Raw genomic sequence first — 19,657 nt, 5'->3', positions numbered from 1 at the left:
TTTATTATATATGAAATCTATTCTGTATGTAAAATAAGTACGTGTGTGTGTGTATGAATTGTGTGAGGTAATTCCATGTTGCTAAATATTGATATTATAGTACTGTGTCATGTATTTTCATTTCTTTAGCATCCTGCAGCCTGAAAAACAACAGCCTTAAGCTGTAGGTTAACATTTCTAGGTGCAGGGAAATTTTGTCAAAGTGTGGTTCACTGCGTTTCAGAGATCGACATCCATGTCATTTTTAGACGTATCTGGCCCCTGCCTAGAGCTCTTTTGAGCAGGGAATTGGTTAGAAAGATATATACAACACAGACACGCCTGTTCTATCTTGCCTCGTTGTGGTAGTAGTAATTTTCTGGAAAACACAAGGGAAAACTACAAAAATAAAGACACGGCCAACATTTATTATTACTGTTATAATTATATTTATTTTTCGTAGATTAATGAGTTCAATAAAATTCTGAGCACTAGCCAATAGCTAATAATCATTATAACATTACAGTTTTAGAATTATCCAAGCTTATATAGCAGATGTTCAGAAATGCCTTCATCAAAATTGGAAAATAAATTCAATAAAGTGTGTGTTTGGTTATGGAGAGTAGCTTCATAGTAAAATCTGGCATTTTCCAGTTTTTGTTCAGTGTCTTTTCAGAGCCATATAGTATCTTTTATGTTTTTGTAGTTCTCTATTATTTATTAAGTTTATCAAAGAGTAAAAGATCTTGCATGCTGTCCAAAATGTGTTGGTATCATGATATGTCATAGGAAGTATTTTCTATCACATTCAGGAAGTCATGGTTATAATAGATCATTACCCATTTATCATCTAACGAATGAGCGCTCGCTGGTGATGCACTACTTAGTGGCATTATTGTGCCCATTGGTATAATCTACAGTAATCAAGATAGTATAACCTCCAATTATGTGTTTTATTATCTCATTATCCGCCTTCCAACTAATGCAACTATTAACAAGCACATTTCTTGCCTGTCTTGGCCAATTGTGATTAATAGTCACCATGATAAGTCCTTCATACTTAAAATGAACCTCCTTTCAATCATAATTTACACTAGTTTTAACTATATAATTTTGTGTGATCTGATATAAACAGAGGATTACAGTTTTGTCCATTTATAAGTCTAAATAAGCCACTGAATGGTTTATAACTATTTTTCAGTATTGTGTTCTATATTTATAATTATAATGAACGTTGAGAATGCAATCATCCTTAATAGCAAGAGTAAGCCACCACAGACTTTCTTAGCATTATTTATTCATTCCATACCTTATTCCAGAAAAGATACAGGGGAGCTCAGCCATATTATTACTATTCAGTCAGTAATTTGGCCAGTTGTTATTGTTCAGGCAGTCAGAATTTGCAGAGGCCTTGCATATTTGTAAGTTTCAGAATGCAGTGTCCATCTGATACCCAGGCATGTTAGAATATGCTCAGAGAAGAACTTGGTACTAGACCTTATTTATGCATCTATATATAAATATAAATGCACATATACAGAGACAGATACACGTGGACATGTATATATTTTTATTAAAAAATGATAACACCTAGAACTTTATAAACCAAATGAAACTAGTTGACTTGTTATAAAACTCTTGGATTTTATTCTCTATCTTATAACATCTCAGTGAGAAAAATATCCTTATTATTCAAACAGATATGTTGATTACAGTACTGATTTATTTTGTTTGTTGCTCTCTGACTCATCTGTCAAAACTAAATAAAATTTGGCCTGCCAGATTCAAAAATTAAGATTTCTTTTTTAAATTTTAATCTCCAATTTTTCAACCTTTTGCTTTACCCAGGAATTGTGCAGTGTATTTCTTTCCATTCACTTATTCATGTGATTAATACACATTCATGATTTAACCACATGCACAACGTACAGTACCCACAATACACTCACAGTCAAATGGATAAAGCAGACACAAAAGCCACAGTGAGACAAGCTCTGTAATCCAGTGAACCCAGGCCCACAGAGGTGGATTGCAAAGGAAGAGGGGCAGTACACTTGGTGGTGGTGTTGGGTGGTGGTGAGGTGTGGTTATCACTTCAGGAGAATGCTGTTTCTCAGAAGAAAGTATTAGTTACATTCTCTGTCACAATGGAGGAAAGGAAGGGCAGTTTTTAAAAAATGCACAGTCTTGGAAATACAAAAGGGCATACTGTATCCTGGTAGATAGATTCAACAAGTAGATAGGCTGGTATTGTTCAAATGAAAAGTACTTAAAAGAAATGGAAATGAAGCTTAAGGGCAGTATTCATGTATGTAGTTATCACAGACCTTCTGGGCCAAGCTAACGATTTATTTACTGAACTCTACAGGGAAGCATAGGAAACTTGGAAGTAGATGGGATTTAACATGGTAACATTAAAATTTGGGGCATGAAGGGTTGAATGTATTGAAAATAGAGGGAGGGAGACTATTTCGGGAAGCCAGGTGAGAATTCCTGAGAGCCTGGGCATGGCGATGTGAATGGAAATGTGATAGAATTTGTTGGCCAGTTGGACGTCAAGGATAAAGGAAAAGATGAATCTAGGATAATGCCCAGGTTCTTGTTCTGGCGCAAGTAGAAAAGCTGACAAAAACATGAAAGAAAAGTTAAGAGACATTATATCTGAAAGACGTATATCTAAAATGACATGTATCGGAATAGACAGAATGCAACATTCAGAGAGATGTCTTGGAATTTGGGAAAATTCAGGGAGATTATGAATCTTAGATTTTAGACAAACTCAGTAAAAATCAACTCGCATCTAGATGTAGTGCAGTGAAATTGTCAAGCATGAATTCCCTAAAGAAAATCTTAAAAGCTTATCTGCAAAGGAATTTAAGAATGAAAACATTTTGGGCAACAACAGATGCCAGAAAGCAATGCAGTAGGCTCCTCAAAGGGCTGAAAGATCCTGAAATTCTGTCCTGGGCTGAAATAAAATTCCATTAAGAGTGAAATTTTAAAGAAAAAGGATTCAGACATACATTGACTGAGTGCTTACTGCCCACACATATGAGTCTTATGCTGATAAGACTCATAAAGAATATACTTTTGCAAACAGAAAACCCCAAAAGGAAAGGAGAGCTTAGAACTGTTTTGAAAAATATAGATAAATATATGCATGAAGATAACTTTTAATTAACTCTTGATAGTAAGACATGCACCAAAATTCTGGATGGGCCGGACACAGTGGCTCACACTTGTAATCTCAGCACTTTGGGATGCTGAAGCTGGCGGATCACTTTAGGTCAGGGGTTTGAGGCCAGCTTGGCCAACATGGTGGAACCCCGTCTCTAATGAAAATACAAAAATTAGTCAAGCGTGGTGATGGGCGCCTGTAATCCCAGCTCCTTGGGAGGCTGAGGCAGGAGAACCACTTGAACTCGGGAGGCAGGGGTGGCAGTGAGCCAAAATTGCGCCATTGCATTACATGCAGGCTGGGTGACAGAGACTCTGTCTCAAAATAAAAAATAAATAAAAATAGAAATAAAAAATTCTGGACCAAATGATAAATGGGGAAGGTGGGAGTGTTCCTTGGATAGTTACAGCATGCTCAGTCTAGTATTTGGGAGGAAAATTGACAACATGGAATAATTTTAGACTTGGGAAAAATTTTAATATCTGGAAATATTAAGTCTTACAACAGTATGGGGAAATGTGGGTATTCACATACTAATGGGAGTGTAAATTGATTCAACAACTTTGGAGATCAATTTGGCAATAGTTGGTAAAATGGATATGGGCACCCCATAATTCTCAGATGTATACTATGAAGAAAGTTGCAGCAGCATTTGTAATAGTGAATATTTTTAACAAGTTAATTTTTCATCACGAAAAGGATAGATAACTAATACTGCTCCATTTAGAAAATAGAATCTTTTACTATTAAATGAAAGAGTATTAAAAAATACAATGTTAAATGAAAAAATCAAATAGAAATATCATATTGTTGGCCAGTTGCGGAGGCTCATGCCTGTAATCCTTGTGCTTTGGGAGGCCAAGGTGGGTGGGTCACTTAAGCCCAGGAGTTCAAGATCAGTCTGGGCAATGTGGTGAAACCCATTTGTACAAAAAATACAAAAGTTAACCAGGCATGATGGCCCACGCCTGTAGTCCCAGCTACTCTGGAGGCTGAGATGGGAGGATCACTTGAGCCTGGGAGGTCAAGTCTACAGTGAGCCGAGATCGTGCCACTGCACTGCAGCTTGGGTGACAAAAAAAAAAAATATATATATATATATATATATATATATGTATATATGTGTGTGTGTGTGTGTATGTATGTAGATATGATATTGTTATATGCCATTTTAAAAAGAGCAAAACTGTATGTATTGTTCATGGACATATATGAAGTGCCAAAAATATGAATAGGAAGGATATACACCACAAACTGTGGAAGAAGGAAAACAAAGGAGCTTTCAGCTCTTTCTGTGATATTTAACTTAATGATCTAAAGGAAATACCACGAAATGTTTAGATATTTTGAATCTTTTGGGAAAATAAATAGCCATTTTATGTAAGCCTGGAATTTCTTAACAAAGAAATTACTTGACATGAAAGAAAATCTGTAAGTAACAAGTTTATAAGCGAGTTAATGAGGGAGCAAGTACTAGGCCCTATGTTAAATGGCTGTTTATATTTTCTTTTATATGAAGGATAGTTGGATGTGAGAAACAGTGGGAAGATATGATTTTCAAGATTTAGGGAATTCTCCTTTCAGAAATGAGATAAATAAAAATGTTGAAGGGCCAGGCATGGTGGCTCATGCCTGTAATACCAGCACTTTGGGAGGCCTAGGCGGGCAGATCACAAGGTCAGGAGATCTAGACAATCCTGGCTAACATGGTGAAACCCCCGTCTCTACTAAAGATACAAAAAAATTAGCTAGGCATAGTGGCAGGCACCTGTAGTCCCAGCTACTTGGGAGGCTGAGGCAGGAGAATGGCATGAACCCAGGAGGTGGAGCTTGCAGTGAGCCAAGATCGCGCCACTGCACTCCAGCCTGGGCAACAGAGCAAGACTCCATCTCAAAAAAAAAAAAAAAAATGTTGAATGATTGATTTGCCCCTGACATCTTATTTGACAGCTTAAATGTGGCAGGCACATAGAAAGCTTAGCTACTCTCTTATTAGCAGATGGGTTTGGTTGGGGTGTAATGAGACACCCTGGCTCTCAGATCTCAGCTAGCCTCAGGGACAGCAGGTGCTTAGAGTGGAGGTAACCTGGTATCTTTGGTCAAGGAAATCAAGGCCAGATGATGTTTAGAATACATATTATTAGAGCGGTATGAATTTCTGTTTTTTTTTTTCAGTGGAAAATCTGTTTTCCTTATATTACAAAAGACAGTATCCAACCTTTCTATTTGTTAAACAACTACACACAGCAACCTCAAGCACCATGCAGTTTATCAGAAATTTGCCTGGCAAAGGCCAAGACCTCATCCTCTGTCATAGCTCTTATCTTCTTTAGAAAATGTCTCTTTTCACAAAACCAAAATGGGCTTTCTAAAAAAGGTAGTGTAAGCCCAGTTTAAAGTTGGGAAAGCAGAAAAGACCAGTGTGCACCTCCTATGCTCTCTTGGTGTTATAGTATATACTATAGCAGTGTTCTCACTTGCTGCACCTGGCCTGTCTCGAGACAGAATTTTAACTTTGATCTTGTTCTTCAAGAGTCATTTCTGGAGATACCGCCACTGCCACCTCCCTAAACAAGCCAGAGCCTTGAGTTCCTGGGTTCAGGAAGGGGTCTGACCAAACAAACTCCAATGCAGTGGCCATACCTGAAGCCCAAGGAAGTCATACATTCTAGTTCGTGGAAACCTCACCAGCCTTCACAGAGACTAGCCAATTTATCATAACAGGGGCAGGAGAAGGGGGGCACTGTTACAAAATATGGAAATAACATCTCTTTAACAAACTCCAAAACACAGAGAATGCATATTTCTATTTTTTTTTTTTTTGAGGTGGAGTTTTGCTCTCGTTGCCCAGACTTGAATGCAATGGTGCGATCTCAGTGCGCTGCAACCTCTGCCTCCTGGGTTCAAGCAATTCTCCTACTTCAGCCTCCCAAATAGCGGGGATTACAAGTGCGTGCCACCATGCCTGGCTAATTTTTTGTATTTTTAGTAGAGATGGGTTTTCACCATGTTGGCCAGGCTAGTCTCGAGTTCCTGACCTCAGATGATCCACCTGCCTCAGCCTCTCAAAGTGCTGGGATTATAGGTGTGAGTCACCACGCCCAGCCTGAAATTAGAAATCTATATTTCTAATAGATTGATGCGAACTAACGGAATTGTTCTTTCTCATAAAAGCATACCAAACAGAATTCATGTGGAAAACACCTTTCATCCAATTTTACAGAGTAAATTTTTCTCTTTGGAGTTTGTATAAGATGAGGACTTGAACAAATACGTCCTTCAACCAAGATTGAAACACAGGAAAAAAATACAGTAATACTGTTCTTTTGGCTCAAAGATATTCCCAGTCATTTTTGAATAGTGACAGCATTCACCATAGGATGGGACAATCCTGAGGAATGCACTGGGGAAGTGAAGAGTCAGCACTTAATTTTGTTCTCAAAAAGAAACATTATATTTCATGATTTTAGCAGAGGAGACCCTGACATTCACAGATATAACGTCTAAGATATCTGCTTTCCAGTGTCCCAGAAGTCTGTTATATAGCACTTATATTTAAGTTCTAAGTTAGAATCCTATGCACTGGGGGTCAGTTTATGAGGGAGACTGCACAACTGTGGGGCTCATCGCAATGGTGCTTTGTGTCCTCTGCCTGTGGCCCGCACAGTAACTTGTGAAGTGTGGGTGGAAATGTTCCTCTGTGTATATGTGTTTATCAGTTGATCAAATGAGAAAGAAAACTTTCATAGGGTTTTTTTTTTAAATGTGATGTGAAGAGATACACAAGAAATATGTAATTCTTGATGGAAACGTGTTCAGGGTGTAGGGACAAATGTGTCCATCCCTGAAGCCAGAGGAGAAGAGTTTTTAAGAAGAGGCCAGGCTAAGTGTGGTGGCTCACGCCTGTAACCCCAGCACTTTGGGAGTCCAAGGCGGGTGGATCACCTGAGGTCAGGAGTTTGAGATCAGCCTTTCCAGTAAGATGAAACCCTGTCTCTACTAAAAATACTAAAAAATCCGGGCATAGTGGCATGCACCTGTAATCCCAGCTACTCGGGAGGCTGAGACAGGAGAATAGCTTGAACCCAGGAGGCAGAGGTTGCAGTGAGCCAAGATCGCACCATTGCACTCCAGCCTGGGCAACAAGAGCGAAACTGTCTCAAAAAAAGAAGAGGCCAGAACTACAAATGAAGAGAGATAACCAAATCTTGAAAGCTATAGAAAGGTCCAACAGCATGTATATAAATAATTCTCAATTTTGAGGATTTTTGATAGTCTTAGACCATATCTTCAAGAACGTCTACTCTGCTTCTAAAAGGAATTCAATCATGATTATGTATCAAGACTTATCTTTAACCTTGCAGGTTTAAATATATTCTAAAATGAGGCACGGAGAGCATACTAATTGGAGGGAGACAGCAACACTGATTCTCAATGTGGCACAATAGTTCTGCATGCCTCTGCCCCACCCCTTGCTTTTTTAACTTTTCAACTTTGAAACTAGCAGAGAACCCTTCTGTGGTAAATCATTTACATGCCATCTAGCTGTATATAGCGTAGTTGATATAGAAGCAGACTTAAGTTCAAGGTGGATTTTTTGCTCTTTTTTTTAAGTATTTCTTATATTTAAAGTACCTAAGACTAGGGCTGTGATTTGGTGGTAGTTAAAATTATTATAACAGATTTTAATCTGCCTTAAAAGATTCCATTTTACTCAGTACACAAACTAGAAAACACATATAGGGGCAACAGACCAACTAAGGGAAATAAGAAAAGTGAATAAAATGGCCATGGATTAATGCCTAAAACCTTCTCTGTACATTGCAGATGAAAATGAGTTTGGTGATCTCATTGTTCTCCATAGGTGTGTACTACAAAATCACTTTATTATTATTTTACATCTCTGCCTATAGTAGTTTCAGTTTTGAATAAATCAGTTTGGGCTGATTGGCTTGGTTTGGAGCAGTTATAATGAATGAACAAAAGGCAAAGGTTATGGGGAACAGTGGTGTGGTGATATCTCAAAGGGCTCCTAGAGTTCAGGGCTCTTGGCCAGCTCTAGAGTTAGTGGAAGCGCACACAGTGGAAAAGCCTACTTATTAATGGAAAATTTTATGAACTTTTAGAAATCACAAAAGCCTTTTATGCTCTAAGACATACTTTCAGGAAACAAGACAATTGTAAATCTCTATTCATTTTCTTTTTATAAACAAGAAAAGTAGTCTTAGTCATGGTTCTTTAGAAAAATGAAACTCTAGTAGCTGTTGTGATTTCAAAACAACATGAATGTTTAAGTTATATTTTATTATTTTTTAATAGAGATAGAGTCTCACTTTGTGATCCAGTCTGGTCTTGAATTCCTAGGCTCAAATGATCCTCTAGCCTGGGCCTCCCAAAGTGGTGGAATTACAGGCATGAGCCACCACACCCAGCCTAAACTGGGGTGAAGGATGAAATTCCTTCATTTTAGTTTCCAAGCAGTAATTCATGTGATAGAAATGAGAGGTGTTTGGTAGTGTTTAAAATGATTTCCTGAAAGGAAAGGAAAGCCCGTTAAAAGGAATTTAGCTGAAAAGTGAATAAAACTTTTGAACGTTTTCATTCCCATGTCATCCCAAACCAAAAATATAATCTAAGACTTCAGAGAATAATAGAAATTTAATGATGGTGACTTTTCTCTCACAAATGTTAATATTAGAATGTAAGTCAGAATGTAATTTTTTAAATGAAATGTGAGCTAGACACTTGCATCATTATATTGCAGAATCTCTCACCAGCTGGGAATTACTGTGATCATTTTCAGTAGAGATCTGCATTTGTCAGCATCATCTTCATCAGTAAACTTTACATTTTACTGTGTGCAAGGCAGTATAATTGACGTGGTCTCCCCTCAAGGAGTAAACAGGATAATTGGAGAAACAAAATAAGTATATGCCTAACTATAATGCAAAATGGAAAGTGCAAAAATGCCATGAAAATATATAAATACAAAGTGTGGGTATTCTTTAAAAAGGAGAGATGCATGTAGTTAGAGAATGAAAAGAAGGGTCATGAAGGTATTATTCTGTAGGAAGGGTCGATTGTGGTGGCAGAATTGTGAAGTGGAAGGGAATGGCCAGATAAAGCTGGATTCAGGGGCTTCGGGGATAAGACTTATCATTGTTCCCAATGGAAAATGAGTTGTAGGATGTGGAGGGCTGCTGAACCATATTCGATAGATGGTGGGAAAAAGTCAAGGATTTCTAAGTAAGGAATGTCTTAAGGAAAGCCCTGCATACATTCAGTTACCAGAGAAACGCTACATGGGACAATTTGTACAACAGGACTTTGAGGAAGTCGATGAGAAGCAGTGGGAGAAGCAAATAATCATTGGGTAAAAGCAAGAGCACTTAGCATCCGATTTAATGAGGGACACAAATGAAATGAATGAAAGTTTGGAACGTGGGTCACTAGGAAAAGGATCTCTCAGCTGAAACTCAGAAACCAGGAGAAAGAATAGGACTTGTGTTTGAAATGATTTTTGAAGAATACTAGTCAGTAGGATGCTGGAAATGAGACTGGTGTTTAGGGGAGAGGTCAAAGCTGAGAATGTTGATTTGGTATTCATCCCTTCTGAGCTAGCAATTGAAATTGGGGAAATTATGGAATTCTGTGGAATTGCTGAGAAGCTCACCAATAAAGAGGCAGATAGAAAAGAATAGGTAGCGAAACCTAGGGCAGCAACTAACACTTAGGGGTATGCAGAAAGGAGATGAAGAAGTTAGAAGGATAGATAACCAGAGAGAGACAAAGACCCAAGAGAATAATGTATTTCAGTCAGCAAATACTTTTTCTAAAGCCAGATAGTATTTTATAACCAGACCTACAGTTTCTGTGACAACAACTCAATCCCGTTGTCGTAGCACTAAAGATGCCAGATATGAAGTAAATGACCATGGCCCAGTAAAACTTTAATTACAGAGACAGGTGGCAGGGCCCACAGGGCTTAGTTTGCCCATCCCTGAGGCCAAGGGAGAAGAAAGTTTTAAGAAGAAGCCAGAGATGGAAGTGAAAAGGAATAACCAACAGTCTTGAAAACTGTAGAGAGGTCCAACAGTGTTGCAACTGAGAAGTCGACCTTGTACTAGGGAATTATAAGAACATTATGAGGTTATTTTTTAATGTAATGGTAGCAGAAGCCATTACACTGTCAAGTGCACAGACAAAAATTGGGGGAAAATGAGTAAATTGCATATTATATCTACACAGTACCAGCATCCCAAGATTTACATAACTGACTGAACTTTTAAATAGTCATCTGGGGTTATGGCCATCACAGTTGCTGCTCTGTAGAGGCATTAGCATTAGCAAAAGTAAAGGAAACAAGAAACAAGGCATTGTTGAAACATTAGTAAACAAAATAGGACCCTGGAGAGCTATTTCTAATCTTGGAGTTCACCATCCTTTGAGTCAAGCTTTATTTACTCATGAATGTTTCTCTCAGTATCTGTCTTGATGTGCTAGGAAAATAGTCTGTTTGAACAACTAATATTCTGAAATCAAATGAAGTCAGAGTATCACTTGTACAAATATATTAGGAAGGACGTGCTACATAGACCCTGATGTAACTGAGTACTGAGTTTTAACTGACTATGTGTGCAGCCAGCATGAGGTGACCAAGGAGAAAAAAAGCTAGTGGTGTTTTTAGAGAATGTTAATATCATAGATGATTCCTATGTGTGTGGCTCCAGCTGAATCCCCCGCTATGCTCCAGGCAGAGATAGCCAGAGGGATCCTTATCAAATGATACAATTTTGTATCATGTCATCCTTCTGCTCAGTACCCTCCAATGGCTTCCGTTCTCACCCAGAGCAAAATTCAAAAGCCTATGTCACCCTCCAAGGCCCTCTGTACTCTGCATGCCCTCCTCTGCCTCCTCTCTCTGTCCTCATCCAGTTCCCTGTATTGGTTCCAGCCACAGCTTCCTTGCAGGTCCTCAGGCACATGAAAACATTCCTACTTTATCACCTGTGCACCTGTTATCTTCTCTGCCTGGAATGCCCCATAAACAAAACCCAAAAAACCTCACCTGCAAGCTTCTCTTACTGAATTCCTTCAAGTCCTTGCTCAAATATCTTCTTCTCCGTGTAGCCTTTCCTGGCCACCATCTCAAAAATTGTCCACTGCCACTATGCAACCCCATCTGCTTTCCCTGCTTCATTTTTCTATATGGCACTTACTATCTGACATAGTATATATTTTTCTTTTTTGTTGGTGATCTGTATCTCTGCAGCAGGAGAGCAGGAATTTTAATCTGTTCACTCTTGTTCACTCTTCTTTCTCCAGCAGGCAGAAGACTGCTTGCTACCTCGTAGGTGTTCAATAAATATCTGTTGACTAAATACATAAATGATGTAAATAAGTAGTAGTTTTATATATTATTCAATATGTGTTCTGCCTCTGTAATGGTATTTTCAGTTTAGGTACATGTGAAAAGAAAACTGCCTAATTTGAATAGTCCAGGAGATGGTGAGAGATGTAGAAGGAGTGTTACAGAAGGGAATGAGTGAAGAAGCAGTAAATTTACTGTCAGGGTATAATGGAATGATGATCGACTACTAAGAGCCAGGCCGGGACTAAATGTTTTGCATGTGTTATCTTCTTTACTCCTTAGAGCAGCAATAGCAGGAGAAGAAACTAAAGATTCCCGGTGCGAAATCATTGCCCAAGGTCAGATGCTGCAAATGACAGGGCCAGAAGTCATCCCATGTTCCCTGAAGCCAGAGCCATGTTTTTATCCTAAAGAAGCTTCCTGACCCTCCTTTTTTGGAACAATTTCTGCATAGAATGTGTTGGAGGAGGATTCTTCTACCCACTGATACTATGAATTTTCCCAAACATTCCTCCCCAAACATTCATTTTTCCCTTTGTTCCTGCACTCCCCCGCTGCCCTCCTTTCTAGAATAAAGCAGCAGCTCTCCTGGAAGCCGGGATTTCTCTAACTGGGACATGTTTCACCCTTGGCAGGGCAAACAATTAGGGCATCTGCAGGTAGCAGGGAGCCTGTCCGTAGCTAAAAGAGGCAGAAAAGAGGTCCATCAGCCCTGTGGCCCCTGCCTGGGCAGCCACCTCACACCTTCCATCTGTGTATGGCCCTCTCCTCTCCAGCCCTGGCATGTGGAGGTGAAGGGATTCAGTATCTGCTTCTGGGATTCCTTCCTGTTAGGAAATGTTAGTCTGTAAGTTTTCGTATATGTTCTTAGATTGTTGTGTTATACACGTTAATATTGCAACCTATAGAAATAGAAGAATGTCCTTTTCCTTAAGAGTGGGTGCGTAGGCAGATTTACTTCAACAGAAGTTAGAAGAGTGATTGGTCTTTAGACAGCAGGCAGGCTGGGGTGAGGGGAGGTGAGAATGAATTAGTGTCCCCTGCATCTTTGTCAGTCTACTGTTACATGAGGGGAGGAAACAAGCAAAGTTTAAATGTCTCATGTGAGTTGAAGAGAAAAAACATGAAATATACCTTTGGGTGACCATACACCAGTGAGAACTCACCCATATGAGCATCCTATGAAGTCTCAGCTAAGGAGAAGAGCTGAAAAAGTGTTCGGCCGGTGCAGTGGCTCACGCCTGTAATCCCAGCTACTTGGGAGGCCGAGGCAGGAGAATTACTTAAATCTGGGAGGCAGAGGTTGCAGTGAGCTGAGATCGCACCATTGCACTCCAGCTTAGGTGACAGAGTAAGACTCCATCTGAAAAAAAATAAAACAAATAAATAAATAAGTGTTGTTCATCATAACTAAATGGCCCCTTAGGGCCCAAGAAGAACCTTAGCTGCACGATACTGAAGGATCAAAGAAGATACTTCAAAAGCCAGAACACCTGTAAATACATTTGAATATTTTGAATTGAAAAGTAAATGGTGTAGAACGCAGTAGGTAGCTTTTATGTCACTAAAACAAGGTTGGTTCTTGAGAGGAGAATAAAGAAGAATGTTGTTAAAAGTAAACAAATCTAATTTGCACATCTTAATTGGCTTTGATTCCAGAATCAGACAACAGTCTAGACCAAAAATGTTCAGAATGCTTCACCCTACTGCATATGCAGATTATATTTATACCCAGAGAAAAGGAGTTGACATGCAGAAAATGGAAGTGAGGTACAGAGACAGCTCAGTTGGTTAAAACGCAGCATATGCCTTAATTGAATCTGGTTTCAACAGTTGGCGTCTTTGATTGACCGAAACTCAGCTACTTGTTGCAAGAGGAGGTTACGGTCTGTTTCCACATCAAGTTAGGTTACGGTTCACTATGTAGAGAAGAAACTTTAGGCCAAACTTAAAACATGTATAGAGGCAGCTTTAGGCCAAACTTAATTCAACTTAATATTGTTGTAGGCTGACTGTAATTGTAGTTCATCTCCATCATTGCTAGGAAATCTCTAGAAGAATCTGGGAGAATAACCTGGTGCACTAACTTTTTATTGCTGCCCTACAACTCACCTTAAAATTTAGTGGAATAAAATGGCAAGTCTTGTCTTTTTCTTTCTTTCTTTCTTTCTTTCTTTCTTTCTTTCTTTCTTTCTTTGTCTTTCTTTCTTTCTTTCTGTCTTTCTTTCTGTCTTTCTTTCTTTCGTTTTTTGTTTTGCTTTTTTTTTTTTTTTGAAACAGGATCTCACTCTGTTTCTCAGGCCTGGAGTGCAGTGGTGCGATCATAGCTCACTGCAGCCTCAACCTCCTGGGCTCAAGTGATCCTCCCACCTTAGCCTCCCAAGTAGCTGGGACTATAGGCGTATGCTACCACACTCTGCTGATTTTTTAAATTTCTTGTAGAGGTGGGGTCTAACTATGTTGTCTGGGCTGGTCTCAAACTCCTGGGCCCAAGCAGTCCTCCTGCCTCAGCCTCCTAAGGTGCTGGGATGACAGTGGTGTGAGCCACTGCACCCAGTGTAAAACAGCAGGTCTTTTATTTGCTCAAATTCTGTAAGTCAAAAATGTGGCATGGGTTTAGCCAAGAGGTTTTCAAGCAGGTCTCACCTGGGGTCACTCATGGTATAGTCATCTGGCGACTGTAATGTAACTGGTGAGTCTAAAATGGCTCACTGACATGGCTCACAGTGGGATTGGCCGCCTGCTGAGCAGCATGTCTCCTATAGGCTCTCCTGGGCTTCTTCACAAGGGGACTAGGTTCTAAAAAGAGCAAGAGAAAAGGGGAAACCCAAGGTGCAAGTGCTTTTCAAGCCTCTACTTGTGTCACATTTGCTAATGTCCCATTGGTCACTTCAAGTCTTAGAGCCAAGCCCAGAGTCATTGCTGAGAAGTGACCACATCAGGGCATGGATACACACAGACATGATTTATTGGAGGGATCATTATAGCAACAATTTACCATAGGAGAGTATTTGAAAATCAGAGTAAATCAGTTCAACTTCAGGTGTTGGGTTCTGAAATTTTCTCCCCAGGATTTTGACACATGGAGTGAAACTCACGTAGGATTCCAGAACACCTCCAACTCCGAGGAATGACACCTCTACCAGCAGTGAGCTGGGTTACCCAAAACTGTCTGATCCCTTTTTCATTAAAGAGCAATAAAATCTTAAGTGTAAATTTTTTTCAGGTGTTTATAGATCGTCTCCTGTTCTCTTACTTACAGAGGTTGGTATTTTTTTGTTTCTGGTGTCCAGATAACTTTCTTTGGTCTTTAAATGGGCATGCCAGAGAATCAGTCCTTCCTAAATGGGCTGAGATGCTCAAAGACGGATGGAGGTTAACTAGGGTTGATGTCCCTATTCTACATTTAATAAAAATAGAGTGGAATTATGCAAGTATGTAGATAAGCTAATCATCTGACCTAATCAGCAATGCAGATTTTGAAAAGCCTTTCTAATTACTTCCTCAGCTTGGCTGAAGGTATGGGTAAAAAGAGTTTTGCAGCATGATGGTAGCAGATGTATTTCATAATATTTATTGAAAATATTGGAAAGAAATCCTCAATTATGCTCCTGAAAAGTACATCAAAAAGATATCATATTTAACATATTTTAAACTTTCATTAAGATACAAACATAACATAATTAGATGATTGTGTAACAACTCTCACACAAGGTTTTGGAATCTTTCATACAATTAGACTTTAACTTTCAGAGCCAGATTGCTCATGGTTAACTGCCTCTATCTTCCTTGAGTTGTATTACTTACTATAAGAGCTCTAGTTGTCTTGGACAAAATGGTACTATCAGAATATTTTCTTTTTTCTTGGCTGTTTGTAAATTTGGTATCTTGGCAAAGGCATCGTAGTGCATGATGTTTCAACAACTTTAAATGTTAAATTGTTGACATTTACAGGTGTATGCAACACCACACAATATGTGATTTGGAAGCTTAGATAGATCTGATATTCATTTTCTTGGCTGGCTTTGAATAGTTGTGAATGGCTGTTAAATGAATCATTCTAGAACAGGATTGCCCCAAAAGAAGCTATCTATGAATTCCTAGCTGAATTCATATTATTACACAAAGTCATTCCTGGATCCTGCGTTCCTTTAGTGTTGGTTGTTCATCTTGACCTTCCATTCTGTGAGCTGCTCATTATCTTTCCAGTACATTCCTTTTAATATAAGTTAGCCTGAGCCAATTTCTGTTGCCTACAGCAAAAATAAATCTTAAATGATATGGTTCCTTCAAGTGCCCTTCAAGTGACTGAGTAGTTAAGCTCTCTGTTACCAGGTGGTGATGGAACTGGTTGCTTTGCCCCACAGTTTCTCCAACACCCCTCTTCTAGTGGATCTCCTCCAGAGATCAGATGGAAAACAAACAGTCTTTTTGTCTCATAGCTGGTGGTACAAAGAAAATATTCAAAAGCTTTTAATGAATATTATTGCCTAATTCCTAACATTTGGGGAGGTACAGAGTCACATGACAGTGAATTTTTTTTTTTTTTTTTTAAGACAAGGCCAGAAAATATGGATATTCTGGTGTGTGACAATTTCCTTGTTAGCAATGTTGAAATGAGAGCATAGTTGCATAGGAACTGAAAGTCATAAACTGTGGCACCTTTTTATGTCCAGGCTCTTAAATCCCTAGATCAGTTCCTCAACCTGAGTACTTCTGCCATTTTGGACTGGTTCAGTCTTTGCTGTGAGAGGCTGACTGTCCTGTGCATGGTGGAATGTCTACAATATCCTTAGCCTCTGCCCACTAGATGCCAGTAGCACCCTCCCTGTCCCCCGCCCCAAGTTGTGACAAGCAGTAATGTCTCTGGATGTTGCCAGGTGTCTCTTGGGAGGCAAATTTGCCCTTGGTTGAGGACCACTACTTTATATTATTTGAATTATCTTCTTTTAAATTTAGTATTTACCAAACACTTCCATTGTGCAAAGCACATTTTGGTGTATTTATATTTAAAGGCAGGATGTGTGTCAAATACACGGGTACACAGGAGGTTCACTAGATGTAAATTCTTTCCTAACCAAGTGTAGTTAGAAATGTGATGAAATATGTTGAAACCGTCTAGGTATAGTTTTTCTAGCCAGACTATAAACATTAGACACAATCATCCGAAGTTGCCATTTCGTGGGTAAAAATGGTGCATTCTCAGCAATTCCACTTGGTTCAATGTAATGTATGATACACAGTAACCAAAAAAAGTGATTTGAGACCAAAAAAATGAAATTATGAAATGTACCCAAATGTCATTATGACCATGATTTCACCTGCATTTTGCCTTCCCCCGCAAGCAGTGCTGGTTTTAGAAATCTTAGGCAGCCATACAATTTAACAGTGTGGGTGTGTGGCTCACGTGGTACTTTTCGTTGAAAAGATATGCCTAGTTTGTGCTTGAAGCGAGGGCTGATAGAAATTCTGGGCAGTGGTTGCTAAATCTGTTCGTAGGGAGAAGGAGATGGAAATGAAATGTAATTTTTAAAAATATGTGTTAACATATGTTGACAGTGACCCTCTCACTTGAAAGGATCTGATAGTCTCGGTCAACAGGGGTCAGAACATTGTGCCGTTTCCTGCTTTGGCAGATTCACAGTTGGAGAAGAATCATATCTGGAAAAATAAAATCAGGATAGAGTTCAAGAGCACTGTTAGCACATGTAAACAAGATTTCTAAAATGCTACCACTTCTGCCATTTTTATGCCTTCAAATCCCACCTTATAGTAGTAATGAACTTGGAAACAGTGATTCACTGAAGTGAGAAAAATATGTATACTTTCTTTTCATCACGCAAACCCTGTTCTTCTTTTAACTTATTATGAGAGCCATAAGCAAATAATATCTCCTTTCCGCATGCTGTCTACCTTCCAGGGAGAGTGCTAATGAGCAGTGAAATGGCCAGAGCTCTGGCAGCGGAAACGAGGAGGAGAAACCAGAGGGTTGAACAGTAGCTCAGGAGCTACGTAATCAGCTTTTGACCACTCAGGAGTTGGTAATATTGTGGATTTTATAGTTTCTATTCTCTAATCATACCCTGAAACTCTTGAGAGCTGGTGTAGGTTTTGTAAATCCAGTGAAGGGAAAAAGGATCAGTAAGTACTCAGAACATAAAACGTGGAGCTTTCACTAATTCCTGTGATGTCTAGAGAATTCCATTTGCATGATATGCACAGAAGAGAAGTTCCATACTTGATGTTGGTCCAGGACAAGGTTAACTTTCTGCGCACTGATTTTAATTCATTATATATGCCTTTTCTCCCCAGCACAAATGGACCCCCGAGGCCTATCTCCCAGACAAAGTAAAAGTGACAGTGATGATGATGACCTGCCAAATGTGACCTTAGATAGCGTTAATGAAACTGGATCTACGGCCCTTTCCATAGCCAGAGCAGTACAAGAGTAAGTATCACATTCACAGGATGAAATAAGAATTGCCAAGGTGTTCAATGGATAATGGAAACTGCAGCATCTCCTGTCCCCCAGCCATGTCATTCTAGCTGTGAACTGGCACGAATGTCAGCAGCTTTTCATTCAGCTGAATGCTCTTTGGGAGATTAGGGCAGAGAATGGAGTGTTTTAAAGAGTTGGAAATTCATGCTTTGATGAGATATAAAACCTCTGCACATCTTTTCGAATACCTCCTGCACCCTTCTCCTGAACTCTGCAAAAAAAAAAAAAAAAAAAAAATTGTTCTTTTTGAATGTCACTATTTGATTATCATCATCATTATTATTACACAAAGTCAAGGGAAGTATGGCAAAGTATTGTTATCTTGTTTTGATAGGAAATTACAAAATAGCTTTTTAGAAGATTTAAATTTGGAAGATAATATGTTCATCCTTTGAAAAGTAGGACGCGTGTGATTTTTAAATGAATCTTTTCTCTCTCCTTTTACCTGGACCATAGGGTTAGATTTCAGCCCTCGTTTATTGAAAATAGCTGCTTTTCTATCAGTCAACTTTGTACCTAGAATTGAACCTAAACGATTGGAAAAAAAAAATCCGTGTATGTTTTTTTCATAGAATAATTTTTTTCAGCTTTATTGAGGTCTAATTTACACATTAAACTTTATGTATTTGAAGTATATGTGCTGATTTAACATACATGTACATAGTGAAATGTTTACCACAATTAAGTTAATTAATACATTCATCACCTTACATAGTTGTCTTTTTTTGTGTGAGAATGCATAAGTTCTACATTCTTAGAAAATTTCAAGTATACACTACAGTATTATTAACTGTAGTCACCATGCTATATATTAGGTCCTCAGAATTTCTTCTTTTTCTGTCTGCAAATTTGTACTCTTTGACCAGTATCTCCTCTTTTCTCTGACACCCTAGCCTCTGGCAGCCACCATTCCTCTCCGTTCCTATGAATTCAGCTTTTTAAAATATCTTCCACTTATCAGTAGTGTCATACAATATGTGTCTTCTAGAGTAATTTTTAATAACATAATCTTGAAGATGAGGAGGGTTTAAATAGCCACTGTTATTGCTGACATACTTGTTAATGAACAGTTCACTCAAAATTATCTTAGTTACCTTTACCTCTGTTATATCAATTTATTTTCCCCAAATGTTGATTAAATACCTACTTTGTTTTATTCATTAGGCTTTGAAATTAAAAAACAAAGAAAAGAGAGCCTTGGTATTGCATTTCAGAATTCACAGCATAAGTGTATGTCTGTGTGTATATAAAATTAATATATCTATGTTATAGAGATAATACGTGTTATATGTTGATATTGTATATGAATATAAATATAATACATCAGAGAAAAGATATAGTGGATCTAAAATGAAATGTGGAGTCAGATCTGGATACAAATTTCTATGCAAGCTTTTAATAGCTCTGTGACTTCTGGCAAGTTATTTAATCACTCTGAGATGAGAAGAAAATCAAAATAGTTACCTGACAGGACTATTGAGAAGGCTTTGATATAGCTACGAGGTATGAAAAGTAAGTCACAAAGTTTTGGCATATAGAAAGCTTCAGTTATTGGTGGAATTAGTATTATAGTAGTAATTAGTAATAGTACTAGTAGTAATAGTACTGTGCAGTAGTTTAAGTTTATAAC

The 19,657-nt window shown here is 38.5% G+C and overlaps 1 protein-coding gene across 5 annotated transcripts in view; it reads left to right on the top strand.

Annotated features, from left to right (window-relative positions):
- The window catches only part of KLF12 (KLF transcription factor 12), a 632,776-nt gene that overhangs the window by 484,805 nt on the left and 128,314 nt on the right, over nt 1-19,657 (top strand). For all 5 annotated transcript variants that reach the window (XM_032151017.2, XM_032151016.2, XM_032151015.2 and 2 more), the window contains one exon: nt 17,841-17,976. In XM_032151017.2, the coding sequence (XP_032006908.1) occupies nt 17,841-17,976 (136 nt within the window). The remainder of the gene's footprint in view (nt 1-17,840; nt 17,977-19,657) is intronic.

Source organism: Hylobates moloch, unplaced genomic scaffold (genome assembly GCF_009828535.3).
Source record: "Hylobates moloch isolate HMO894 unplaced genomic scaffold, HMol_V3 SCAFFOLD_4, whole genome shotgun sequence".
Classification (NCBI taxonomy): domain Eukaryota; kingdom Metazoa; phylum Chordata; class Mammalia; order Primates; family Hylobatidae; genus Hylobates; species Hylobates moloch.
This window is presented reverse-complemented; position numbering and strand designations above follow the sequence as displayed.